Here is a 27,709-nt window from a genome sequence, read left to right on the forward strand (position 1 = left end):
CAGACAGAACAACCAATAGATATCCTTGCAAATCATTGATTTCGTAAGTAACGACAGACAGACAGACAGATGGATCCAAATGCAATACCCTCTCCTCTGGTGAGGGTAAGAAAATAATTGCAATCGCCATGGTTTGGTTTGCATCCCCCAGGAAGACAATTGTAATTCCACAAAGAGAATGAAACACATTAACCACATCGCAGTGGGATTTCATGTTTATTCGACGGAATCCTATTCTTCACAATAATTAATAGGGCATGACCAAACAACAACAAAAATAAATACATGATGAGAATTTTGAACAAAATTCAATATTAAAGCCACATTATCATTATTAACTCGCTTGCAGACTCCCTCTTTGAACAAGGAAGGAACCGCCCACCCCGCCATTTAAAAGCGAAGCACCCCACACCCCCCTCCACAACAGCGAGGAAGCCTCTCCCCCATATTTATCAGAGAGGCACCACCCTTTAGGTAATGAACCCGAGGTTAAGACCCCTCCTCGTTGATCTTGGCTGCATTCTCGAGAATCTGCCTTTTCCAGGACTCGTAGTCTTGCTCCAGACTCGCTCCACGTTTGATTCCCGTACTCCTCTTCTGCGCATCCTCGATTTCTGAAGCAATTCCTTCACTCTCTTTAACTGCGGAAACAAGTGGAAAAGGCTGAGTTGAGGTTAAACCACCCCCAATTATTGCTTTATACCAATTGTACTGGAGTTATAAAATAACTTCAGTACGATAAGCAGAAAGCAGGTCATTGTGTGCCAGTCCCTTGGAAAACCGAACGACAGTTTGTCCCTTGTTCAAAGGTCTATCTACATATTGTTACAGTGGTCACGTCGGCCAGTCGGGCCCGATACACCAAGCCGGATCGGGGGCCGAATCATTCCTTTACCCAGCTCAATTTGGTATGTCCGAGGTCGATCGAGCGACACGTCGGAATCCTCTAACACATTGAGCCACTCAAAATGGTGACTGGAGAAGTTTCAAATGGACGCTAAATGTCCTACCAAATCAGTCCTTTATCAGACTGACAGAACTGAACGGTTTTATTGATCAGGCTATCTCAAATACTCAATGGAGTCCCTGTAAATTAATGTATTTAATAAGCGGGGAAGAAAAGAATATGGAGCACGAGAACATTTATACACAATTCTATTTACAATGAAATATGCACCCCATACATCGTACAAGCGGAAGGTCCTGAACAATACAAGCTTTATCGGTCCCCAGACACACCACAGGAGGAAGACCAGAAGAGACAGGACTGAAAATACCCATGACAACCCGCTCAGGCACTGCCAAGTTCAGATCGGAGCCAACGACTACACTGCCCTGTCAGGGCGCTTAGCGTACGCCGCCTACAGGCAAGAGACGGGAACCCCAAACTCTCCCAAGCTCCGCAAACCGGACGCAAACTGGGCACACTGCACCTGGCACCCAACTCAACTCCGCCTGGACCCCGTATAACCAACAGCTCTGGAATCTGGGAACTCTGACTGGAACACAGGAACCAAATTGAGCTGGACTGGCAACTGAGCTGCCTTGATGAAGCTGGAAGTGAGCTTAGAGAACGCAACTGGAACCCCGACCGACGTGTGGTCGGTTTTTATTGGTTCTCACGATGCCCCGCCCTATCTTCCCCACACTAATTGGTGGTTCGGCCGTATACAAGGGGAATCCCTCCCCTGAGCCCCTCAACCCATTCTAGAATGTTCAGGGCTCACCTTTTGTGTCAAAACCTGTGCCTACTCAGTGTTGCGAGGATAAATTTCCCACTAAAGAACATTTAGGACAGATGACAAAGGAAAGAGCATGATGAAGAGGTTTTAGGGAAAAAAACTGGTTTCAGACCCAAACATGAGGGAGGGAAGACAGCTTTCTATCCAAATACACAGAATCCTACACTGTATCACAATTAATTACTTAACTCTTACTCTAAATATGTACTATGGAAATAACTTTTTATGCCACACCATCTTAACTCGTCGAAGCTATTTCCAGAGCAATTTTAGGTAGTTAAAGTTGCAGAATTAATTTCCAACTCCGTCCATATTCCCTTTCACCAATAAACTCTTTTCTTCCACTTCCACCCCCCCATCCCCCACACAACTCCTCAACCCGCCCCCCCTCCAATCTCCTGAACCCCTCACTCACTCACTCTCCAATCCTCCATCTCCCCCACCACTCAAACTCTGCAATTTCTCAACTCCCACCAATCTCACCACAGCTCTGCCTTTCTTTTATAAATCCCTTTCTTCCCATTCCCTGTAGCCACGAATCCATCGGATAAGATCGCCCCAAAACACTCTTGTTTAAATAACCAGAAAAACCTCACCTTTATCCATAACAGGTGTGTCCTTCTTCAATGTCTCTCGCATCTTATCTGCAGGTGATGCTGCACGAATGATGGAAAAGGAAAAAAGAAAAATTAGTTTGCTTTAACGCATGCTCGAGCTGATAATGGAACCAAAATGAAGAAGAAGACACTCTCCAACGCACCATGTTTGGGTGTATTCAGCAAAATAATTTTAATTCACCAATATATTTTGAAATTTTCATTGACCCATATCTTTTGTCGACCAGAAACAAATAAAGACAACTCGGATAACAAACCAGAGATAAAAATGAGTTTGCTTTCACGCACGCTCGAGCCGATACCGCAACTAAAATGAAGAAGAAACTCTAACGCACCGTGCTTCATTCCTTTCGAGGCTTTGCCCATTTCATATCAAAGAGAACCCGATGTACATAAATGAAGCAAAAACATGTGTATGGTTCATGCACATATATAATACATCATGGTGATATACCTCAGATCATTCCAATTGCACTGGGCCACGGACTAACACCCAGACCTAAGGCCTGCCGATCTGTGCTGCTTCATGCAATGGTGGCGCATGATTTCATTGGGGTGGAGTCAGTCCAGCTGTCCAGCCAATGGGTGTAAAGCAGTGGGGTGGAGTCAAGGCAGCTGAACACTGACTCATCAAGCCGGAAGGCGTATCTGGGTAGTCGATCAAGTCGAATTGTCGTTTTTCAGCCGTGACTAGCCAACAAAAGCGTCCATAACAACGGTTCTTTCTCACACATAACTAGGACATACCATGAACCTACCATACCAGTTTCATGTATATCTGACTCATAGTCCGAGATATTACAAACTTCGTTTTGTTATTGTTTTCGACCAGGGTTCATTCAAAGTCTATCTTCTCCGACAGTTTTCATAGGATCCGGCTGGAAATTTGACAATATGGCTAAATGTACTGCCCACAGTCGCTCGTGGCCCGATTTTTGAAGAAATTAATTTTTGAGATTTTTTTGAAAATTTCAAAGGTCCGTTGCTAGGCAACGGATGGGTCCATAGCAACGGTTCTCATTTGCACACAACTAGGTCATGGTATGAACCTACCAACCAAGTTTCATCGAAATCGCCATTGTATTAACGGAGCAATGTACCGAACAGACATACATACAGACAGACAAACATATCGATGGAAATACTGATAATAAGGGTAAATAGATTGACTACCCAAGATAATGATATTTTCTAAGTCTAAAAAGGGTATAACTGTGAAAAATTGAGAAAACCCACTGAAACTCAAACTAGTTTGTAGCATCGTAATAAATTAATGTACAAAGTTACAGATGAATACGTTAAAGGGTATGGGGGAAAAAAGTCAGAAAAACCACAGCTGGGACAGACGGACAGAGAGCAAACCTGTAGTCCCCTACGGTGAAACCCGAGGGGACGAATAAAGGGATGAAGGTGTTGTGAGTTGAGGGGCAGGGGAGGCAAACAGGTGGAATGAGGACCCATTGGGATCATTCACCGTGACTGTTCCAGAAGGGATGGGAGAAGAGTGCTGGCGAGCCCGTCGTCGTGAGACGAGAGAGCGTCGTCAAGGGCCATACATTTCTTATCTCTAATATTTATTGAGGTTTATCTGTGTGAAGGTTATTACCTCCACCACTGAAGGTGGAGGAGGTGATGTTTTCACCCCTTTCTGTCTGTTTGTTTGTGTACAGGATATCTCAAAAAGTTGTTGATGGATTCGGATGAAATTTTGTGGACAGGTCCGGTGTGTGACAAGGACGAACTGATTGGAATTCGGTGAAGATCCGGATCTGATAATAATTTTTTAAGTGATTCTTCACCATTGAGAGATATGCCAAAAACAATGTATAGCACGATATCTCAAAACGTGGACGGATTCGGATGAAACTTGGTGGAGAGGTTGAGTGTGTGACGAGGATGAATTGATTAGATTTTGGTGGAGGTCTGAATCCGGATCTGGATACGAGAATTATTTAATTTTTAAAGTGATTCTATACCATTGAGAGATGGGGCCAAAGACGATATGTAGCACGACGTTTCAAAAGTGCATTGGACCAGATATGTTCTCGTGGATCAGGCATTGATTGGCGGAGGTATGCGCTCGACCAAATCCCCTTCTGGTTTTGATAGTAATGATTGGATACTAACTTTTACTTAACAGTATACAAACAAACAAACAGTTACCATGGTATTTTTCATGATTTATATCGATGTGGGAATTTATTGAGTGACTTATTAGCTTTGCACATTCCCTCAAAACAAAAAGCGATAATGAAGTGCTGTGAGTGAGTGAGTGAGCTCATCCTATCAGATCTATTATTATCCATGTACTCCAGTGAGCTACTGTATTGTTACATAATCACTCACAAAGAACCATACAAAGATAAACAGCATCATGGATGTTCCAGTTCCACGGACGGAGTCCGCACCCACGGTTGCAGAGGAGACTCGGTCCATCTGCACGCAGAGTCGATCGAAGATAGCAGGTCGAACACCAGCCACTGCTAATAATTGGGTGCGAGACACCTTCACCTTCTGCTGCCTGCATGCATGTGTACAATACTCAAGACATTAAACTGCCTGACCAGGTAATCATCAAATCACACGAGGAGGTGGATAAGAGGGTGAGGGAGGGGGAGAGGAAGGGAAGAGGGTGCATACAGATAGACAGGAGCCTTGACAATGCTCACCTGCACGCCGTGGCCAAGGCAGCGATGAGGAACAAAGGCTGGGACAAGTCAATGCCTGCTGCTTGTACTGCGGTTAAACTGGTCTCGTACCTAGGAGACCCTCACATGGTGAAGATTGCAGATCAGGGACAATTTTTAAACAAAACGTCAAAGGATGATTTTCATCATGTATTCTGTAATCTGAAGGATTTCAAAAAAACAACCCCAACTGCATCACCGCCCACCTGAGCAACAAGGCGGCAGCTCCACGGGCGACATCAACACAGCCAAATCGGGTGGCGAGCTCTTGCAGGGTCGGGAAGGAGGACAGACCCAACACGGTCTCAAAAGAACGGCGAGATGATGCGTAGGCCTTCGGAGATAGGCCAGAGAGGCGAGCAGCAGAGATCTGCAGGTTCAGATGTCATGGTGAGGAAAGGGAGAGTAATGGATGATGGTTTTGTGACAGTGCTTCAAATTAGATCACAAAAAATAGGATCAATTGTTTATTTTTCTGCAAGACGGAGCTCATTGAGGAGCAGGCTAATGGGGTTATGCAATTGGGAAAGTGGGGAAACTCTTGGACACAATAAGCACGGGCATGAATGAAGAGGCAATGAGAGGAGGGGGAGGAGGAGGAGGAGGAGGGGGGTTGGAGACACAGTAACTGACGAGAGTTACATAAGGAAGGGTAACCACCCCCCACCACCCTCATCAATTCCCCTCTACCACCCCACACTGTCAGCACTGTTAATCAGCCCCAATCCAGGATACATCAGCAGAGTGTATGCGTTCGGCAGGGGTCGGGTTTGGGTGAGTGGCGAGCATGAACGAACTGACTGTGGTGAGTGGCAAGCGTGTACCAACTGACCGTGGTGAGTGGTGAGAGTGTACCAACTGACCGTGGTGAGTGGTGAGAGTGTACCAACTGACCGTGGTGAGTGGTGAGAGTGTACCAACTGACCGTGGTGAGTGGTGAGAGTGTACCAACTGACTGTGGTGAGAGTGTACCAACTGACCGTGGTGAGTGGTGAGCATGTACCAACTGACCATGGTGAGTGGTGAGCGTGTACCAACTGACCGTGGTGAGTGGTGAGCGTGTACCAACTGACCGTGGTGAGAGTGTATAAACTGACCGTGGTGAGTGGTGAGCGTGTACCAACTGACCGTGGTGAGTGGTGAGCATGTACCAACTGACCGTGCTGAGTGGTGAGAGTGTATCAACTGACCGTGGTGAGTGGTGAGAGTGTACCAACTGACCGTGGTGAGTGGTGAGAGTGTACCAACTGACCGTGGTGAGTGGTGAGAGTGTACCAACTGACCGTGGTGAGAGTGTATCAACTGACCGTGGTGAGTGGCGAGTGTGTACGAACTGACCGTGGTGAGTGGTGAGAGTGTACCAACTGACCGTGGTGAGTGGTGAGAGTGTACCAACTGACCGTGGTGAGTGGTGAGAGTGTACCAACTGACCGTGGTGAGTGGTGAGAGTGTACCAACTGACTGTGAGTGGTGAGAGTGTACCAACTGACCGTGGTGAGTGGTGAGAGTGTACCAACTGACCGTGGTGAGTGGTGAGAGTGTACCAACTGACCGTGGTGAGTGGTGAGAGTGTACCAACTGACCGTGGTGAGTGGTGAGAGTGTACCAACTGACTGTGGTGAGAGTGTACCAACTGACCGTGGTGAGTGGTGAGCATGTACCAACTGACCATGGTGAGTGGTGAGCGTGTACCAACTGACCGTGGTGAGTGGTGAGCGTGTACCAACTGACCGTGGTGAGAGTGTATAAACTGACCGTGGTGAGTGGTGAGCGTGTACCAACTGACCGTGGTGAGTGGTGAGCGTGTACCAACTGACCGTGCTGAGTGGTGAGAGTGTATCAACTGACCGTGGTGAGTGGTGAGAGTGTACCAACTGACCGTGGTGAGTGGTGAGAGTGTACCAACTGACCGTGGTGAGTGGTGAGAGTGTACCAACTGACCGTGGTGAGAGTGTATCAACTGACCGTGGTGAGTGGCGAGTGTGTACGAACTGACCGTGGTGAGTGGTGAGAGTGTACCAACTGACCGTGGTGAGTGGTGAGAGTGTACCAACTGACTGTGGTGAGTGGTGAGAGTGTACCAACTGACCGTGGTGAGTGGTGAGTGTACCAACTGACTGTGAGTGGTGAGAGTGTACCAACTGACCGTGGTGAGTGGTGAGAGTGTACCAACTGACCGTGGTGAGTGGTGAGAGTGTACAAACTGACCGTGGTGAGTGGTGAGAGTGTACCAACTGACTGTGGTGAGTGGTGAGAGTGTACCAACTGACTGTGGTGAGTGGTGAGAGTGTACCAACTGACCGTGGTGAGTGGTGAGAGTGTACCAACTGACCGTGGTGAGTGGTGAGAGTGTACCAACTGACCGTGGTGAGTGGTGAGAGTGTACCAACTGACCGGGATGAGTGGTGAGAGTGTACCAACTGACCGGGATGAGTGGTGAGCGTGTACCAACTGACCGTGGTGAGAGTATCAACTGACTGTGGTGAGTGGTGAGCGTGTACCAACTGACCGTGGAGAGTGGTGAGCATGTACCAACTGACCGTGATGAGTGGTGAGTGGTGAGCGTGTACCAACTGACTGTGATGAGTGGTGAGTGGTGAGCGTGTACCAACTGACCATGCTGAGTGGTGAGCGTGTACCAACTGACCGTGGTGAGAGTGTATCAACTGACCGTGGTGAGTGGTGAGAGTGTACCAACTGACCGTGGTGAGAGTGTATCAACTGACCGTGGTGAGTGGCGAGTGTGTACGAACTGACCGTGGTGAGTGGTGAGAGTGTACCAACTGACCGTGGTGAGTGGTGAGAGTGTACCAACTGACCGTGGTGAGTGATGAGAGTGTACCAACCGACCGTGGTGAGTGGTGAGAGTGTACCAACTGACTGTGGTGAGTGGTGAGAGTGTACCAACTGACCGTGGTGAGTGGTGAGAGTGTACCAACTGACCGTGGTGAGTGGTGAGAGTGTACCAACTGACTGTGGTGAGTGGTGAGTGTACCAACTGACCGTGGTGAGTGGTGAGCGTACCAACTGACCGTGGTGAGTGGTGAGCGTGTACCAACTGACCGTGGTGAGTGGTGAGCGTGTAACAACTGACCGTGATGAGTGGTGAGTGGTGAGCGTGTACCAACTGACCGTGGTGAGCATGTACCAACTGAGTGGTGAGCGTGTACCAACTGACCGTGGTGAGTGGTATTCTTAGAGCTTGTGCCGCCAGGTCCACACACAGAGCAGCCCGTGCGGAGCCCGTGAGAGCAAGTCCTGCCCCACGCACACTCACCAGCCGTTCCAGCTCGGAGGCCTTCCTGCCATCGCACTCCAAACACTCAGAACAGCACGTACCGCACGAACCGCACGGACAGCACGTACCACATGAACAGCACGTACCACACGAACAGCACGTACCACACGAACAGCACGAACAGCACGTACCGCACGTACCACACGAACAGCACGAACCGCACGGACCACACGAACAGCACGGACAGCACGTACCACATGAACAGCACGTACCACACGAACAGCACGTACCACACGAACAGCACGTACCGCACGTACCACACGAACAGCACGAACCGCACGGACCACACGAACAGCACGGACAGCACGTACCACATGAACAGCACGTACCACACGAACAGCACGAACCGCACGGACCACACGAACAGCACGGACAGCACGTACCACATGAACAGCACGTACCACACGAACAGCACGTACCACACGAACAGCACGGACAGCACGTACCACATGAACAGCACGTACCACACGAACAGCACGTACCGCACGAACAGCACGTACCGCACGAACAGCACGTACCGCACGAACAGCACGTACCGCACGAACAGCACGTACCGCACGTGGAGACGGAACCTCGACATTTTACCTCAACATGTAACCTCAGATCGATTCGCGTTCCTACCCGAGGAGTCTTGGCGATGAGATCCCTTGCCTCGCCGCCATGCGCGACAACACGCTCGTGTCCATGTTGTATCTTCGTCAAACCAAGTGAGTTTCAACAGGAGAAATATCCCGTTGGTAAATGCGGGCCGACAACGTTAATAACAGATATTATATTATGAGGTAATTAGTAATTACAAGGGCAGATTGTTCAGGTATCAAGAGTAAAAGAGTAAAAGAGTAAAAGAGTAAAAGACACCTCCTCCACTCCACGTCTCCACACGAGAACGTTTTCCCCTTTTTCCCGCAAAAAATTGCGATTCCGGTGGGCGGGGAAAAGCGCGTGACGTGTCCTCCAATGAGAAAGCCGCACGTCGGTGACGTCACCGATTTGCGTGACGTGAATGCGCTCTCTCGGCACGTCACGATGTTCGGCCAATGGGAAATCGCAACAGCCACGTGACCCTGTTGCCGCGCAACCGCGACGCGGCCAAAGTTTGCATCGTTTTGTGACTCCGCGCGGAGTTTAAACGAACCTTGTTGTCCATGGAGACGCAAGACGCGGCCGCGCTCCGCCTGCTGCTTCGAGCGTGCGAGGAAGGAGACCCGGGTCGTGTCCGGCAGATCCTGGACGACGAGGACGCCCGGCTGTGTGCCGACTCGGCCGACCACCAGGGTAATTGTCCCCTCCACGTGGCCGCCGCCGCTGGTCAGGAGGCGACGCTGCGGGTGTTGCTGGCCCGCGGAGCGACGCTCGAGGCGCGGAGCAAGCTCGGCTGGACGCCGCTCATGGAGGCGGTGAGGCGCGGCCGGCTGTCCTGCCTGTCGACCCTGCTGGAGCACGGAGCCAGTGCGAACGCGACCAACCGTTACGGCGTCACGGCGTTGGCGCTGGCGGCGGGGGAAGGCTCCGTCGGCGTCGTGCGGGCCCTGCTCGAGAGGGGCGCGGGGGATCCTGGGACGTCCGGGATGGCTCGGGACACGGAGACCTTGGGGGTGCCTGGGCTTCCCCCGGGCGGTGTTGGCTTCTCCCCGTTGGTCACGGCCGCGGCTCATGGACACGAGGCCGTGGTCCGAATTCTGCTCGAATGGGGCTTCGAGGTGAGTTATTCACAGAGGGTCCACCTTACCTGGTGGTCGTCCTTTTATCCATTGTAAATGTTAATCCTCCAGGGGTCCGGGGAAAGGCCACAATGGCGTACTGGTACAGGTACAGGTACAGGGTTCATGGTCAGGTGTGTATAAAACCGTATGAAGCGTGTACCTGTCGCGCACAGCACACCGACATGGCGAAGACATCATTTAGGTAAATCAGGAACAGATGGAGGAATCGTGGGATTTGAACCTGGGGTCACAGCATCTTGCAAGAAGTGCTTAGATGGGAACTTCAACCAGGCCCTGTAATCACACACCACACCGATGTGTCCCTCTCACTCTCCTACACCAGCTGAATGAAAGGGAGGAATTGACCGGATGGACTCCTTTGATGGCCGCGTGCTTGTACGGACATTCCGACCTGGTCCTCAATTTGGTGGCACATGGAGCAGAGACCAACATCACCAACACGGCCAGGAAAACCGCACTGGACATCGCACGGTGCCTCGGCCATCGCCGGCTGTCCGGATATCTGCAAGATAAGACCGCAGCACGACCCGGAGACGCAGAGAGCACGGAGGTAAACATCTTTCGCGTTATTCAAGTTGGAAGTAGCTCCGAGGTTGAAAAAGTCTTGCAAGAAGATCCGAGGCTCGCCAATGTCACCGATGGCGATGGAGCAACTCCCCTAATGATTGCTGCCGTGGCGGGCGACCTCTCTCTTACTCGCATACTCCTAGATCGAGGGGCTAGGCCGGATGATCGAGATCCGGTAAATGGCTGGACGGCGCTGATGCAGGCGGCGTTCCATGGGCAAACCGCGGTTGTTCGATTACTGGTTGCTCGAGGGGCTACCGTCGGTCTACGGACCAAGACCGGGCTTGCAGCCTTCGAGCTGTCGACGCTCAGTGGTGACTCAGACCCGGAGCTGGTCAGGTTCCTGGGCTCGGTAATGATGACCAGAGTGGAAAAGTGCGGGCCAACGGGATCGTCCGAGGTCCAAGAGCGACCCTCATGTGGCGTCGTTCCTGATGGTAGCAGCACATTGAGATCTTGGTGGACCAGGATGTCGAACCAGTTTAGGAACCTCAAACTGTCTCGCACGCTGCGACGGGGCCTTCCTGTGGGACACCTCGCACCACAAATGTTCACGGGTAAGGATGGCGATCGTGAAAAGACCCGTGAGAGTTTGGAGAACCGAAGCACGTCCTCGGCGACGTTGAGAGTCAAGTCGGAAGAGCCGGAGAATGAGGAGGCTCGAGCGACCCTTGTATGGCGAGTGGGCACAGAGTTTAATGGTGAGTACAGTTACTGCTCCAAACTTCCGAGTTTGATTTGTTCGTAGGACAGACCTGAGATCCCACTTTAAAATGGTAACCGGTCACGTCTGCTTTCGCTCTAGGTCTTGGAGGAGGAGCTGGACCAATAGATCCAATGATCTCGAACATGGTGCGTTCTCTTTCACTTTTGTCCATTTTGCACTTCACGGGCTGACTGGGATGTGTTTTCACAAAGCCGTATATCCTGATTCCTGGTTGGAGACAAAATGCTCTGCATTTTTGGTTAACCCGGTTAACCTAGTCGGTTAATGCGGTCAAAATGGGTACGATGTCTATTTGTGTTATTTGTCTGAAGTATATTCCAACGTTCTTGTGCATGTACAACTTGTGCATCTCTTCTCCCCTCTTGCTTCTTCTGAATGACATTTGAAGGATTTATATTCCATTGTTAACCTTTGAGCCCATTTGTCGCTCCATCTTCCTCATTCTCTCCAGATGCTTTCAGGCCAACCGACATCCTGCTCCCCCTGGTTGCGTCCCCAGCCAGTCGTGCCTCCATTCCTGCCCCCTCGCCGGCTCCAACTCCCACGACGGGGTTCGCGACATCGAGCTGCAAACCTTTTGGATCCACCTGATACCGAGCTTCAGGTGCGGACGGGACAGCGTTCAGAAATCAGCGGAGGGTCGGACATTGTGAGTGTCGTTCTTGTTGGCGTATTGGTACTAGTCAAACCTGTTACTTGTTTCCTCATCGATTTACCATCTTGTGGTGTAAAAGTCCCATCATTGTGCCACCGGTGTCGTTTCTTTTCAAGGTGTCAGGAATTTGCTGGTCAAACACCTTCTTGACCATCAAACTACTTTTGTCATATCTGAACCACAACTTGACCATTCTGTAGACCTAAATCGTAGACTTGTACAACACACTCACTGCCTCATTCGGTCACACTCACAGATTTCCGTGAGCCGTGTAGGCTCGGTTGGTCGTGGAAAACCGTCCGCGTCTTTCCGACCTACCCGCATGGTCACGCGTCCGGGCGTGGGGTCCATCTCCCGCCGAGACACCTCAATACTCAGTGGGAACGGTATTCTCTCACAAATGGCTGCTCATCGTCGCCGTGGTGCACTGGAGAGTGGACATAGCTCACGGTTTGAGAGCGGCGAATCGAAGCCCGGGGCTGAACTCACCGTCCGTGCCTCTGCTCAACGCTCGCCATCTTTTAGGTCTTCAGAAAATAAAAATCCCTCTCAGGTAAGTTGTGCCTCGCCCATACACCTCACCCAAATTATTTTTACTTGCACACCTTGCTGACCTCACCGCCTTGTTGCTTCATCCTTCTGTAGGCCGACGTGCAGCGAGGAACTGTGGGAAAGTCTCTCAGCACATCTCCAACACTCACCCCCGCAGCACCATCTCTATGCACCTCATCAACCTTAACTCCACCGCCTTCCCCGACGCCTAAGGGTTTAATGGCTGGTACGCTCGGCTATGGACCCAGTGAGGCTTGGTTTTGAGGAAGTGGATTGGTCTTACTGACAATACACAGGTTAAGGCTGCACAAGGCCATTGTTTCCATTTGGTTTATTATATTCTGTGCGTTTAATGCAAATGCTTCCAGGAGTTGGGGAAATAGCACGACGGTTACTACTACCACGACTACTAATATTCCGCCATTTTGCTGCTCCTCGAACAACTGAGTTGGTTCATTTGGTTGTTTTATTTTCACGTTCTGTTACACTTTTAATTAGTCTTTTTGTGTCCAGGCCTAGTCACGGTGTGCCCATGGGACTAGTCACACCCGACTGTGGCGTTATCACTAAGATACTTGGTGATCCTATAGTTTTTAGCTCACCTGGACTTTAGTCAGGCGAGCTTATGCGATCAAGCATTGTCCGTAGGTGAGTGAGTGAGTCACTCTGTAAATACTTCAGTCATTATCCCTGAAAGCAAACACGCGATTTTGATGAAACGTGGCCACAACCTTCATCACCCGTGATGTACCAAAGTTTATCGACCGCATCAAAATCTGCACTCATTGAAGGGGTCTACAAGGGGTTTTTTTGACTCCTCCCCCCCCCCAAAAAAAAAAAATAATAAGTATTGCCTTCTCTGAAACTACACACACAATTCCAATGAAACTTGTTCACAACTTCATCACCCCTAATGTACCAAAGTTTGTTCATGACATGAGAAAAATCTGGGTCTGAGGGGGTCTAAGGGGGGTTTGAGTGACTTGCTCCTGATCTAGGTCAGCTTCAGGACACACGGTCCGATTTTTAGTTTATTTACCATTTCCTGTGCTAAATCTGCACATATCACGTGTTTTTGTAACTTTTGTTTGTAAGAGAGTTAATTATTTTCGAATCATGTCTGAATCGTGAGTGCGCTAAAGTCGTTGCGACCACTTCTGGTGCAGGTGTGAGCAGTACAGTACACCTGTTTCACTCCTTGATGAGGAAACATGGTGTGAAGTGTGAGTTGGGATGAACTACCCAAATGGAAGCGTATGTGAGTGCAATGGCTAATGTAGTTGGTTCATCAGCAATAGTTGCAGCCTCGACAATGTACTGAAGAGCTGTGTTCGTCCTCAAATCCGAGGCTGCAGCAAATAAGGTGATTGAGGAAGGCATTGTTATCGGAGGGTTATTTGTCCAAGTGGAACCGCTTTCGAGCCTTGGTACACGGATCATCCTCTCCAACATACCTCCTTTTATTGCCGATCACGTGGCTGTGCCATTCTTGGAGCGATTACGGGTGCGAAGATCACCCATTAGGCCTGTGTCTTTAGGATGTCGTGAGCCACACCATATCTTGTCTTTTAAAAGACAAGTTTCCATTCACCTGAGCAAGGACACGGAATTGGAGGGATCCTTTGTTATTCCGTTTGAAGGAAGGAACTATAAAGTGTTTTACATCACCAATGAACCTTGTTGTTATGTTTGTAAGGCAAGGGACCACGTGAGAGCAGACTGTCCCACGATGTTAAAATAAGTGTCTGCTTCTCAGGACCTTTAACAGCCTGGTGTTAGCTTAGTGGTTAGGGTGGCTGGCTTGGGATCTTCGGATCTTGAGTTTGAGCCCCTGATGAGGTGAGGTTGGCTTGGTCTGTCATCCTTCTGAGGTCGCCAAAATGAGTGCGAGTGCACTGGCACAGGAGCACAGCATGAGCCGTATGGCCACACCCCCAGGAAATGATGCAACCAGCAGCCACAGGCTGTACGCGATAGCTATAGCTAGGACCTTGAACAGCCAAAGGAAGATGGGACTGTCAACCCAGCTATTTGTGATGAAGTGGTAGCTACCTGTTCCTCGATGCCCAGATAAGTTGAAGGAAGATGAAATTATCACTTTGGATGTTTCTTTGCTGCCCCCTGGCCTTGGCTTATCTTCTGCCATGGATCAATGGCTGATGGTAAAGTTAGGAAAAGGGAAAAAGCACAGAAGAGAAAATCAGAACCAGAAGATGAGGGGGATGTTGACCATGTTGATACTTTTGAAGATACAACTGCGAAGGACATGGCAAAGCGATCCACAAAGTCTGGTGCTCTGGAAAAGAGAGAGTTGGTTACTCAACTTGAACAAATGGAAGAAGAGGTAGTTACTGTTACTTAGGTAACAGATCATGAATGTGAACGACTGCCAAATGCAACCAGTGACCTGCCAAATGCAACCAGTGACCTGCCAAAGAGTGAACAGAGAGATAAAGTATCCATAACCAAACCCAGTGTGGTCATGACGACTGACTCGGTGACATCTCCTGAATTGGAAGAGTCAAAGGAGACTGAGAAATCTGTCGTGAAGATGGTTCATCCCGTGGCACCAATAACAACTGCAGTGAAGCTTTGCAATAAACCAATGGGTGGTGCATCCACAGTGGCAGTTCCGCAAGGAAGGAACACCACTAAATGCTCAAATGAAACCGCAGTCTTTTCTTGTTGAAGCAAACATGCAAAAACAACCAATTACACAATCGTCTGAGGCATTGCCTGTACTGGCAGGTCTTGAGTGTTTCCTCTGCATCCACAGTATGCATGGAGAGAGAAATCGACAATCACATCTCACCAAAAGCACCCTGAACAGATAAACTCCTCGTCCTCTTACATGTAGCATCTTCAATTCCTACAACTTAGTGAGGCAGCAATAACTACATCACGAAGCAATAAGGTTCGTCTGTGTTTGCCAGAAGCAAACAACAAGGTCGAGGATTTAGCACACAGTGAAGACGTCACAAAGGGGAGAGAGCATGAGATCCCAGAGAGTGAAGAGATAACAAAGGGGAGAGAGAGCATGAGATCCCAAACAGTGAAGACGTCACAAAGGGGAGAGAGCATGAAATCCCAGACAGTGAAGATGTGACAAAGGGGAGAGAGCATGAGATTCCAGACAGTGAAAAGATAACAAAGGGGAGAGAGCATGAGATCCCAAACAGTGAAGACGTGACAAAGGGGAGAGAGCATGAGATCCGAAACAGTGAAGATGTTACAAAGGGGAGAGAGCATGAGATCCCAGACAGTGAAGACGTCACAAAGGGGAGAGAGCATGAGATCCCAGACAGTGAAGAGATAACAAAGGGGAGAGAGCATGAGATCCCAAACAGTGAAGACGTCACAAAGGGGAGAGAGCATGAAATCCCAAACAGTGAAGACGTCACAAAGGGGAGAGAGCATGAGATCTCAGACAGTGAAGAGATAATAAAGGGGAGAGAGCATGAGATCCCAAACAGTGAAGAGATAACAAAGGGGAGAGAGCATGAAATCCCAGACAGTGAAGACATCACAAAGGGGAGAGAGCATGAGATCCCAAACAGTGAAGAGATAACAAAGGGGAGAGAGCATGAGATCCCAGACAGTGAAGACGTCACAAAGGGGAGTGAGCATGAAATCCCAGACAGTGAAGAGATAATAAAGGGGAGAGAGCATGAGATCCCAAACAGTGAAGAGATAACAAAGGGGAGAGAGCATGAAATCCCAGACAGTGAAGACATCACAAAGGGGAGAGAGCATGAGATCCCAAACAGTGAAGAGATAACAAAGGGGAGAGAGCATGAGATCCCAGACAGTGAAGACGTCACAAAGGGGAGTGAGCATGAGATCCCAAACAGTGAAGACATCACAAAGGGGAGAGAGCATGAGATCCCAAACAGTGAAGACGTCACAAAGGGGAGTGAGCATGAGATCCCAAACAGTGAAGACATCACAAAGGGGAGAGAGCATGAGATCCCAAACAGTGAAGACGTCACAAAGGGGAGAGAGCATGAGATCTCAGACAGTGAAGAGATAATAAAGGGGAGAGAGCATGAGATCCCAAACAGTGAAGACGTCACAAAGGGGAGTGAGCATGAAATCCCAGACAGTGAAGATGTGACAAAGGGGAGAGAGCATGAGATCCCAAACAGTGAAGAGATAACAAAGGGGAGAGAGCATGAGATCCCAAACAGTGAAGACGTCACAAAGGGGAGAGGGCATGAGATCCCAGACAGTGAAGAGATAACAAAGGGGAGAGAGCATGAGATCCCAAACAGTGAAGACGTCACAAAGGGGAGTGAGCATGAAATCCCAGACAGTGAAGAGATAACAAAGGGGAGAGAGCATGAAATCCCAGACAGTGAAGATGTGACAAAGGGGAGAGAGCATGATATCCCAAACAGTGATTTAAATCTTCGTGCAGTGTTTCTGGCAGAAGATGGTTCTTTGCTCAATGATGCAGGGGTGCTCATGAACGAATTAGAGCCTTTTATGCTCAGCTGTACTTGGGAAAAAACATGGATGCTAATGCTTGTGGCGTTTTGTAGAATAGCCTCCCTGTGGCTACCCCAGAGGATTGAGAATGACTAGAGGCTCCTTTGTCTCTGGATGAATTGACAACTGCTCTGCAGAGTCTGTCGCAAGATCACTCTCTTGGAATTGATGGCCTAGCTCGTCAGTTCCACAACAAAGTATGGGATTTGATTGAGCTTGACTACCTAAGTGTAGCCAAAGAAGCATGTGATGCAGGCGAAATGCCGCAGTCTTGGTGTTGAGCAACTTTGGCTCTAATTCCTAAGGAGGGAGCTTTGAGAGACATGAGAAACTACCTCCTAGTGTCCCTGCTACGCATGGACTACAAAATAACGGCAAAGATGTTGTCAAATCGTCTGTGACCTGTGTTGCCAAAATTAGTGTTCCCTGACCAGTCACATGCTGACCCCGGCAGAACAATACATGACAATATATCTCTGGTCAGGGACGTGATACATGATGCGGACATGACTAAAATTTAAACTGGATTCCTTTTTCTGGATCAGGAAAAAGCATTTGACCATGTGAACCATGACTACCTCTTCAAGACATTGTTGTCCTTCAGGTGAGGGAGGAGATATATCGGCATCCTTCAGACACTACACTTTTGCAGAGTGCTGTGTTAAAGTGAATGGTTCCTTGCTTGCACCTTTCCCTTCTGAGAGTGGAATAAGGCAAGGATGTCCCCTCACTGGCTCGCTCCATTCCCTGTGTATTGGGTCTTTTCTCTGCCAGAGGAGGTGAAGGTTAAAGCCTAAGGCCGAGGTCACATTTGCTCTACGGCGAGGATACGGCCGCCGTACGCCTTCTGAATTTACAGAAACGTGCGGCGGCCGCAGAGAAACTGAGGTGGCTTCAGGGAGGCCCTACGCCGTTTGGCTATATTTTACAGGCCGTAGGGTCGCCGTGGAATTATAGCGCGGAGTTATAACTTTTTTTCATTTCTACTTTCGCCGTAGCAATTCGACAAGCCAAGCTATGACGTAGATGTGTTCCATGTCGACCGTCCATAGGGTGTACGGTGGGCTTATGTTATTTGCACGGCTGCCGTAAGCTCTTCTCAATGAAAAATGAATTTTCCCAACCCCCAAAACCTTAGGGCGTTCCTGTGGCGGCCATAGAATTTTCAAGGCAGACGCAAGGTGCCCGCAAGGCGACCGCAGGGGGGCCCTAAGCCGAACGTCGGCCAGACAGACGGTAACTAATGGGTTAATACTTTTTTTTTTTACCAGTTCTTTTGTTTCGGCTTGTCGAATTTCTACGGCGAACGTAAAAATGAAAAAAGTTATAACTCCGCGTTATAATTCCACGGCGACCTTACGGCCTGTAAAATATAGCCATACGGCGTAGGGATACCCTGAGGCCACCTCAGTTTCTCTGCGGCCGCCGCACGTTTCTGTCAATTCAGAGGGTGTACGGCCGCCGTATCCTCGCCATAGAGCAAATGTGACTGAGGCCTAAAGTATCGATCAACACACGAGAGATGCTTTCACGAGGACTTCCACCGACGAACTGAATGAACAAAGCGCGAAGATGCGGGTCGAACAGGTGGGGGAGACACGTGAACAAACATGAACGCTTCGTTGTGTTCGGTTTTTTAAAATGTATTAGGTTTTTAGGGCAAAATTTTCTTGAAAAAATTGTTCGGATTCCAATTTGTTCAAACAATGGGGTGTTCGGATTCTGGGGGCACCACGGTATATTATAGTTATAGTATATTCAGTAATATATACTGGTATATTTTTATTTCAGTAAAAAAAAGAACTTGTATATATACCCACTCGTTACCGTCCGTCTGGCCGCACGTTCGCCTTAGGGCCCCCCCTGCGGTCACCTTGCGGGCACCTTGCGTCTGCCTTGAAAATTCTATGGCCGCCGCAGCGACGCCGTGGTCACCGTGCGACATCAAATCAAAGACCGTACGGCACCCCCACATTTTCGGTCTCCACAATTTCTAAATACGCCGTGCGGCTACGCGAAAAATAAAAACATATGTGACTGCTACATTGTGTGACGGTGGAAATACTGTGGCCGCCGTATAATTGCTAGTGGCCACAGATTTTGGAGACCCCACGGCCGCCGTGGCAAATGGGACCGAGGCCTAAGTCATATTTGCTCTCCGGCTAGGATACGGCGGCCGTACCCCCCCTGAATTGACAGAAACGTGCGGCGGCCGCAGAGTTTCTGAGGTGGCCTCAGGGTGGCTCTACGCCGTATGGCTATCTTTTACAGGCCGTAGGGGTTGCCATGGAATTATAGCGCGGAGTTATTACTTTTTTCATTTCTACGTTGGCCGTAGCAATTCAACAAGCCAGGCCGTGACGTAGATGTGTTCCACGTCGACCGTACGTAGGGCTTACGGTGGGCTTGCGTTATTCGTGCGGCTGCTGTAGGCTCTTATCAATGAAAAATGAATTTTACCAACCCCCCAAAAATTACAGTGGCTGCACTATTTCCACGGTTGCCGTAGGGTAGTCCTAAGGCGTCCCTGTGTTCAACGTATGGTGGCCTTGCAGTCTGTGTGACTACCTGCGGGCAACGCAGGGTCGACGCACGGTTCCCCTACGCCCGCCGTGCGTCCGACGTACGGCCTCTGTGGCAGTCTGCGTCGACCGTGCTTCCACCATGCGCTACCGCTAGAGATCGGAGTATAGGTGTTTGCCTATACAGTGGTGCCCTCAGAATCCCAATTTAATTCGTTCCAGGAGGCTGTTCGGATTGCAAAAAGTTCGGATTCCAAAACTATTTTTCCAATAAGAAATAATGGAAAGTGAATTAATCCGTTTCTGGACTCCAAGAAAACCCACTTTCAAGACACTTTCAACTGAAATTCCCCATGTTTAAGGTAAAATAAGATGAGTAAATGACCTTCGGTGGCGGTGTATTGTATGTAAACTGGTACAATCACCACATCCAAAGGTCCACACAGGCTCGTGCTCCGGCCTGGGTTCCGATCGCTCGCGCACTCTGCGAGAGTGCTGCCCCCAGGGCAGCTCATCAAACATGATGCCCCCAAAACCACAATCACTTTCATCAAACGCATCGGGCTGAGGTAATCATGGATATTCCAAATTACAACCGGTTTTTCTGTGAAATTCAATCCTTGCCCGACAGTCCGTCACATCACGTGATCGGATTGCTTTTTTGTTATTAATTAAAACACTAGATGACTAAAAAAAAACAAAAAAAACAGCACAAATCAAGGTGAAAACACGAGGTAAAGTATCGATCGACACACGAGAGATGCTTTCACGAGGACTTCGACTGCCGAACTGAATGAACAAAGCGCGAAGATGCGGGTCGAACAGGTGGGGGAGACGCACGTGAACAAACATGGACGCTTCGTTGTGTTCGGTTTTTGAGGCAAAATTTTCTCGAAAAAATTGTTCGGATTCCAATTTGTTCAAACAATGGGGCGTTCGGATTCTGGGGGCACCACGGTACTCCGAACTGGTATATTCAGTTATATATATTATAGTTATAGTATATTCAGTTATATATACTGGTATATTCCGAACTGTTATATTTTTATTTCAGTAAAAAAAGAACTGGTATATATACCCACTCGTCACCGTCCGTCTGACCGCACGTTCGCCTTAGGGCCCCCCTGCGGTCGCCTTGCGGGCACCTTGAGGCTACCTTGCGTCTGCCTTGAAAATTCTATGGCCGCCGCAGGGACGCCCTAAGGTCACCGTGCGACATCAAATCAAAGACCGTTCGGTACCCCCACGTTTTCGGTCTCCACAATTTCTAAATACGCCGTGCGGCTACACGAAAAATAAAAACATATGTGACTGCTACATTGTGTGACCGTGGAAATACTGCGGCCGCCCTATAATTGCTAGTGGCCGTAGATTTTGTAGACCTTACGGCCGCCGTACCAAATGTGACTTCGGCCTAACCGACGTTGTGGTGCTGTGCAGTAATATTCCCTTCATTCTTTTTGCTTATGCAGATGATGTTCTCATGTTTGTGGGAAGTGCTCTGGATCTCATCTCTTCCCCCCACCACCACTCATCTGTTCCCCCCACACTCCACCACCACTCACCTCTTCCTACCACCACTCAGTACCCCCCCACAACTGCCACTGTTAGGCCCTCCCCCACCACCTCTCAGCCCTTCCCCTACTACCACCACTCAACCAACGTTACGTAATCCTTTCACTAAATATCCAGAGAAATAGAAATATCACCGAAGGTGTGCTTTGTCTTTCACAGGTGAACTTTCCACCTTGCTGCAGCAACTCTCTCTGCAGACTTACCGGCCAATATTTGAGGAGCAGGAGGTTTGTCTATGAGTGTGTGTTTACATTCGTATCTATCATTATTGGTGTTTATATGGGTTGACTCATAAATCACAACCTGATGGTATAAGTGGTCTAAGCCTCAGGAACCTGCAATGCTTCAGTTTCATCATCCCCTTTCTCCTTTCACTTTCTGCAGGTTCTTCTTGGAGGGGCAACAACCTCCTTTCTCGTTTGCAAACATCACTCTTCTCATTAGGAAAGGTTCCAAAACTGAACCCCAAAACTAAAGACCTATCACCCTTCTCCCCATCACAGCAAAGTAATGGAGTCCATCACCCCGGTATTTCACATGCACGGCGATTCATCAATGTGTGTGCCATCCATCGGATCGATGTTAAATCGGGAATCCCATTTGCCGGCATTAGTTGGTGACCATAAACGCTCCCACTGTGTCCTTTTTGTGAAGAGTAGGCAAGTTATCATCAGCACCCTGAACACATTATTAATTGCTGCTCTAATCTAGATGGGGCACTGCTTCAGTGGCACAGCCACACTCTCAGCAAATTATGCAAACATGCAGCCATGTGCTTGAAAGGACAGAAGAAGGTTTTCAGGGCCCCCTGCTTAAGTGGTTGTTCGGGTTAGGTCCTGGATGTGCATAAACAGAGGGTAGCCCTCGAGTGTCTCCTTCCCCATGATATTTCCCTTCAAGATTGGGTTCCACAAAGCAGTATCTTCGGACTTGTGTTATTATTGATCAATAATATGCATGATCTAACTGATTACATTGAAAACCAACTCTCATTTCACCGAGGACTCCATCTTATGCAATACAATACATCAGAGTTGTGAAAGTCTCGCCGGTGCTGAATACCTTTAGTCAGACCTGGACAAGATAAGTTGCTGTTCAGCGACTTGCAACATGATGTTCAATGCTGTAAGCAACATACCCTCACACTGTCTCTCCACAAGGATTGGCAATTTAACTATCTGATCAACTTCTCTGGACAGCTACTGGAAAAGGGTGCAGTCCCTGGAACACATTGGCCTCACCATCTGCCATGACTTTTTTTTATTGGAGGACCATATCACTGAGCTGCCGTCAAAGGCCAGTCACCATATGGTTATTCTCTGTCAAGCGAAGGCATCCCTGAACCCCACTGTGCTCATCACGGTGTACAACGCTTTCGTATGGAGATTCCGTGGCATATGGCTCACCGCTCTGGACTGGCACTCCTTCTTTCCACCTTGCTCCTCTTGAGGTGATAAAACAAAACAAGACCTTCCGCACCATTGGCATCTCAATTTCAAAGGAGGTGGATTCACTCTCCTACCGATGGCAAGTTAGTGACGCTCCATCTTATACAAGTTTACATCTTGCGTTGCTCCTCCTGCCCTCTCCTACTTCTGCCCCCTCCCCAAGCTAACCCAGGTCGCACGTGTTCCTCAATAAACCGTCACCTTCTCACCCTCTCAAAGTCCATGTTGGTTTCCCACCTGTATTCATTCGTCCCCTTATTCTCCCGATTGTGGAATAGTGTCCCTGTGTCCATTGTCTGGTTATGCTCAATTCAGTCTTTCAAATGTGCCGTCAATCACTACCTCATGTGCTCACTTATGGACATCCACATCTCTTCTACACTCGACGATTCTTTCCCATTCTGTTCCTCTTAGGCCTCAATATTCGTGCACCTCACCTTCCACTCCCCCACCTCCAGTTGTTTGTGAACCCACTGCCATTTGTTGTTTAGCTACCCCATGAGCCTTAACCATTGTATCGAAATTTCGATTTTTTTTTTTTTCTTCTGAATGGTACAGCACCATGTCCAGGTTTATCGCCATCAGTCAAATCCACAACACTGAATTCCACCCACTTGCACATCATTCAACTGCACACATCAATCGACTGTACTTGCCATTGGAATATTTTAATTAGTTTGGAGCATCGGTCTTTGCAACAGGTGTTAAATCCAGGTTAAAGCAAAAGGTTTTCCACGAGCACTTCCTGTTCGGCTCATCGCTTTAAGCGTGTTATGTTCCCTCCTGCAATCAGCATTTCCTCTTGTGATATTGTTGCGAATTCGCGCCCGCCGGCGTGCGAACGGCCACGTAACTCGAATCGCGGCACGTCGCCCACCGGACGGACAATTCTGTCGTGACCCTCTCGGACTAACGCCGGGATCTAGTCACGGGTGGGCCTTTCGGCCTCACCACGATCGTGCCAATCGGCCCCCCGCGTGGGATAGGGTTGTTCACCAAATTCGACCTACCTAAGTACCCACGCGGAGGGTAGACCGGGCGATCGCACCTCGCCGCAGGTCGACTCCGGACACGGGCCACTTAAGCGACCCATTCTGTACTATCGGGATAACCGAGCGGTGTTATCGTCGGCCTCGACGGTTCCGATTAATTATCGGGCGTATTAAGCCCACTACCAACCCTTTACGTGAAGCAAGATGGAGATTCAATTAAAGAAAAGATGAAGCGAAACGGGAAAAACAGTTCAACATAATGCACATTTATTCCGCGGCACACGAAGAGCACACATATACAATTACAACAATTATGCACCAAAAGCAGATGTAACAAAAGAAACACAACAATGCAGATCTACAACCGACTGCGCGTGCACACGGCAACACTTACACAGTTTTACTTTACAGACGGCGCAAACAACACATTTACTCAAAAGCAAAAGAAAAGGGCCACCCTCAAAGACAAGGGGGCAGACGGGGCCTGTGGGCCGCGAGACCGGGTGGATCCTACCCGTGTCTTTGTGATGAGCCGCAAATGTGGCGGCGCCCCGACTCCGCGCTCCTTCACGGGTTGCGTTGGCACTGCTTGGAGTGGGGTGGGAACGGGGCCCCCCTTTTCGCACTATCTCAGCGCGGGGGGGAAAAAGGGGGGAATTGTTGATGCTCTGGGGAAAGAGGATAGCTGGCTTGCTTGGGTCCGGCGACGAGCGACTCCACTGCGAGCTCGTCGCCGACCGCCGTCTTCCTTGCCTCGGACCCGAGCTATCCGGTCTCCTCAGCCGACTGCAGCAAACCACCTGTACGCCCTCGCCTCCCGACTCACTCCGCGCTCCAACCCGACTCGACTGCGCTCCAAGCTCCAGGCTTCCCCTCTCTGCAGCTCCCTGACAGACTCCGAACCCCGACAGACTGCGAGCTCCACTCGGCTCTCCGACCTCTCCAGACTGACTCTTCCGAAAAACTGCCGCTGCCACACTCTGCTCTCCAAAACTGACCCTTTTCTGAGCCCGACTCGACCCTGCGCTCGGCACTTTATAGGCCGGCAGAAGAACCCATATGCAAATTTCTGGATCAGAACGAGCTCGGGGATGGAGCCACGCTCGCCCATTGGACGGAGAAAAAGGGGCGTGAGTCTCCCCTGATCCTCGAATTTGCATATATCGATTCTACTCCGACGCGCCTGGAGGCGGGGCCAAACCACCCCGCGCTTGCTGATTGGACGGATCAGAAGTGGGCGTGTATCATTCCTGATCCGAATTCTCCTCGGAAAGGCCGCACTTTGCACTCGCGGTTTGGCACGCGTCCCGCACGAGGCCAGGACAGCCTGACGCTCGGCGTTCACAAGTGGTGCGGGAATGGCCGCAGAAGGAGAGGTGAAGGTGGTGGAGGGTTTGTTGTGGTGGTTTATGGCCATGGCGACGTTTTGGAATGGCGGTGATGCGATGTTTGCGGGAGCGAGTTGTGAAGGTAAAGGTCGTGGCTGTTGGCGTTGTTATTGTTGTGAAGCGGCGTTGCGGTCGGTGGTTGTTGTGTGATGGCGGTTGAGACGTGGTTGGTTCAAAATAAAGATAGAACAGAAAAACGGCTCTCTTAAAGGGTCGCAGCCCGAATGAATCACATTTATTCCTTCTAAACAACGGGTTTGGGGCTAACTACACATGTACTTACAGAGACATCTCACCTACAGGACCTGAATGGTGGTTTGCGAATTTCCTCAACCGCAACAATATATTCATGGGTATCGGTTCATGTTTCGAGCACCTCCATTTGCATGCCAGAGTGGAGCTTGGGCCCGCTTACATCATGAATTGAAATCTTGTCCCGTTGCAGCTCATACCAAGTCCTTGCACCCCCCATGGGACATGTGCTTGAGATGTTCAGCATATTGAGTACCGTCGTTCCCAAATCTATGATTTAATGATGTCATCCCGTAAGTGTTGTGATGAAGTTTTCAAGCTGCCCCCATCTCACCATCCATTCTAGGTTGACTTGGAAGCGTTCCTCACCCTCAGCGATTTAGATCTGCAAGAACTCAGAGTTTCCAGCAGTGGCTCCAGACTTCAACTCCTCGGTGCCATTTCTCGACTCAACTCCAGTAAGATTTCGAATTACTTTCCACTCGAATCACTTTTTTCTTATCATACATCTCATTTTGTCTTTGAATTTTGCCAACCTGCACAAGTTTACCTATTTCAACCAATAGGCCACGACACAGGAAATGCTAATGTGTGATGGCCTGTTGTTGTGCAGATGTTTTTATGCCTCCGCACCAAGGGTGCCGGAGGCATTATGTTTCCGGGTTGTCCGTCCGTCCAGATTTTCGTTTACACCATAACTCAAGAAGCAAATTGTAGAATTTCATCAAACTTGGTAAAAAGGTAAAGACAGGGCAATAAAGTGATTAGATTTTGGGCCAGATGTGATAAAGGTCAAGGTCAAACTCTGAAATTTTACTGTTTATGCCCTTACTCAAGAAATATTGGACAGAATTTCATCAAACTTGATACAAAGGTAAAGTTAAACAGGGAAATTCAGTGATTAGATTTTGGGCCAGATATGATAAAGGTCAAGGGTCAAATATGTCAATACTCAAGTGTTTGTGCGGGAGAGCGGAGGTATACCCGTCGACTGCGCGCAGTCGAATTATTCTAGTTTAAATTTAAATTTCACAATTCCATCCTTCCTTCTCCAATGTCCTTCGATTTCCTCCACTGTCTTCTGATGATCTGTTTTCATTTTATCATCCACACATCTTGTATGTAGTTTCATTGTGCACTTCATTCTGCATTTGATCCTTCTCACATCCAGATATTACCTTCGCGTAAACCTCAATATAACGAGGTAGTTTGATGATGAACGACTACCTCTGTCACTCGAACATCGTTACACCATGTGGTTCATTCGATTTGAGCTGTGTTCACATATGCACGGATGTGGATACGGTAAAAATTGGGGTCAGTGGTTTTAAATATGTGTTCACACATCTCCGCACACGGATACTCGGATCGCACCATGTAGCGATTTAAGTTGTATCCACAATGGAACGGGACGGCAAATTGCTACCATTGACGGTGAAATTCACCACGTGGAGCATCGAGATCCATGCGACATCATTTTTCAATGATCAGTCCTGAAGGAGTTGAGAAGTTGGAGGTGGTATGGTGAAACCGTTGTCTCCACAAGCCAAGATTCTCTGAGCACAAAGATACTCAAAAATACACAATGTGCTGCATCTGCATTGTTTGTGTCATAGGCCGCGACATTAACGATGCGGACGTGGTGCAGAGAACGTTGAATCATGAATCTCTCTTTAGCCGACATCGCGATGATGGTATCCAGAGCTATTTGTTGGGTTTATGGGAATGATAAAGATTCTTTTTTAATTTTAAACATTTCAAAAGCTTGCCACAAATGTTTATAATTATCATGAGATTTTGTTTACTCTCGAACAGACCTAGTTATTTATTTATTTTCCTGCTTGCATTGCATGCCCGACCACACAGCCGTGCTCGAGGCTCAAGTGGTGAGTGTTGCGGAATCTCCACAACCGCTGCTGTCCACAGACGCTACACTGTGCGTCGTCAGCAGTGCAGAGAACGTGGCATCCTTGTCGTAGCTGGTGCCATCCTGCTCGTTTTCACAAGAAAAACCGATTTCTGCACTTGACTCGCTTTATGTTTATATGCTGTACACACGCGGCTCGCTCGATCTGTGCTGTGCGGCTCATTCGTGTATTTCATTTGGATGTTCTCAGATGGTGCGTAGTTTCCGAATGCCGATAACTAACGAGGCCTTTTCAGAAGCACATGGTGAGGTTGGTGCACTCCATGAAAGAAATTACCCTGAAACTTATTTTATTGTACGATTCCCAATCAGCTGTTCCAGGATCACCAATCGCTCGATGGTTTATCTCGATTACCTTTCAAATCGAGTGTTCATCAGGCCCCGCATGAGCACCTTCAAAAGCTCCCCCTCAAAGCTGTATGTGCATTAAACGGAATGTAATATTATTCTCTCATTCATCGTCATTTCCTCATTAGTTTCTCGATTTATTTTCTCTTTCCTTTACAAACCATACTGCAACCCGATCATTCCTTTTTGTGTTTTTTGTT

The 27,709-nt window shown here is 48.9% G+C and overlaps 2 protein-coding genes across 5 annotated transcripts; one reads left to right on the forward strand and one right to left on the reverse strand.

Annotated features, from left to right (window-relative positions):
* Positions 1 to 200: 200 nt before the first annotated feature.
* ORC6 (origin recognition complex subunit 6) lies at positions 201 to 9,417 on the reverse strand. 3 transcript variants are annotated; one of them, XM_085856741.1, is made up of 8 exons: positions 9,203 to 9,288; positions 8,966 to 9,037; positions 8,225 to 8,348; positions 5,253 to 5,416; positions 5,029 to 5,118; positions 4,768 to 4,880; positions 2,339 to 2,398; positions 201 to 641 (listed from the first exon to the last, which is right to left on the reverse strand). In XM_085856741.1, the coding sequence occupies exons 2-8, from the start codon at positions 9,028 to 9,030 to the stop codon at positions 490 to 492; spliced, it is 768 nt and encodes a 255-aa protein (XP_085712867.1). In that variant the 5' UTR covers positions 9,031 to 9,037; positions 9,203 to 9,288; the 3' UTR covers positions 201 to 489. The 3 variants fall into 3 exon arrangements, with proteins under 3 accessions (XP_085712867.1, XP_085712868.1, XP_085712866.1); XM_085856742.1 differs by having other exon boundaries at positions 4,706 to 4,880; positions 8,966 to 9,417; XM_085856740.1 differs by having other exon boundaries at positions 8,966 to 9,277.
* Positions 9,408 to 27,607, forward strand: ANKS6 (ankyrin repeat and sterile alpha motif domain containing 6). Of its 2 annotated transcripts, XM_085856735.1 has the most exons (9): positions 9,408 to 10,044; positions 10,391 to 11,336; positions 11,441 to 11,487; positions 11,814 to 12,011; positions 12,274 to 12,570; positions 12,663 to 12,795; positions 21,314 to 21,381; positions 25,581 to 25,692; positions 27,101 to 27,607. In XM_085856735.1, the coding sequence occupies exons 1-9, from the start codon at positions 9,490 to 9,492 to the stop codon at positions 27,211 to 27,213; spliced, it is 2,469 nt and encodes an 822-aa protein (XP_085712861.1). In that variant the 5' UTR covers positions 9,408 to 9,489; the 3' UTR covers positions 27,214 to 27,607. The 2 variants fall into 2 exon arrangements, with proteins under 2 accessions (XP_085712861.1, XP_085712860.1); XM_085856734.1 differs by lacking the exon at positions 27,101 to 27,607 and having other exon boundaries at positions 25,581 to 26,213.
* Positions 27,608 to 27,709: the final 102 nt, after the last annotated feature.

The sequence above is a fragment of the Eptatretus burgeri genome, chromosome 15 (assembly GCF_056783735.1).
Source record: "Eptatretus burgeri isolate ZD-2024b chromosome 15, Ebu_testis_v1, whole genome shotgun sequence".
Lineage (NCBI taxonomy): Eukaryota > Metazoa > Chordata > Myxini > Myxiniformes > Myxinidae > Eptatretus > Eptatretus burgeri.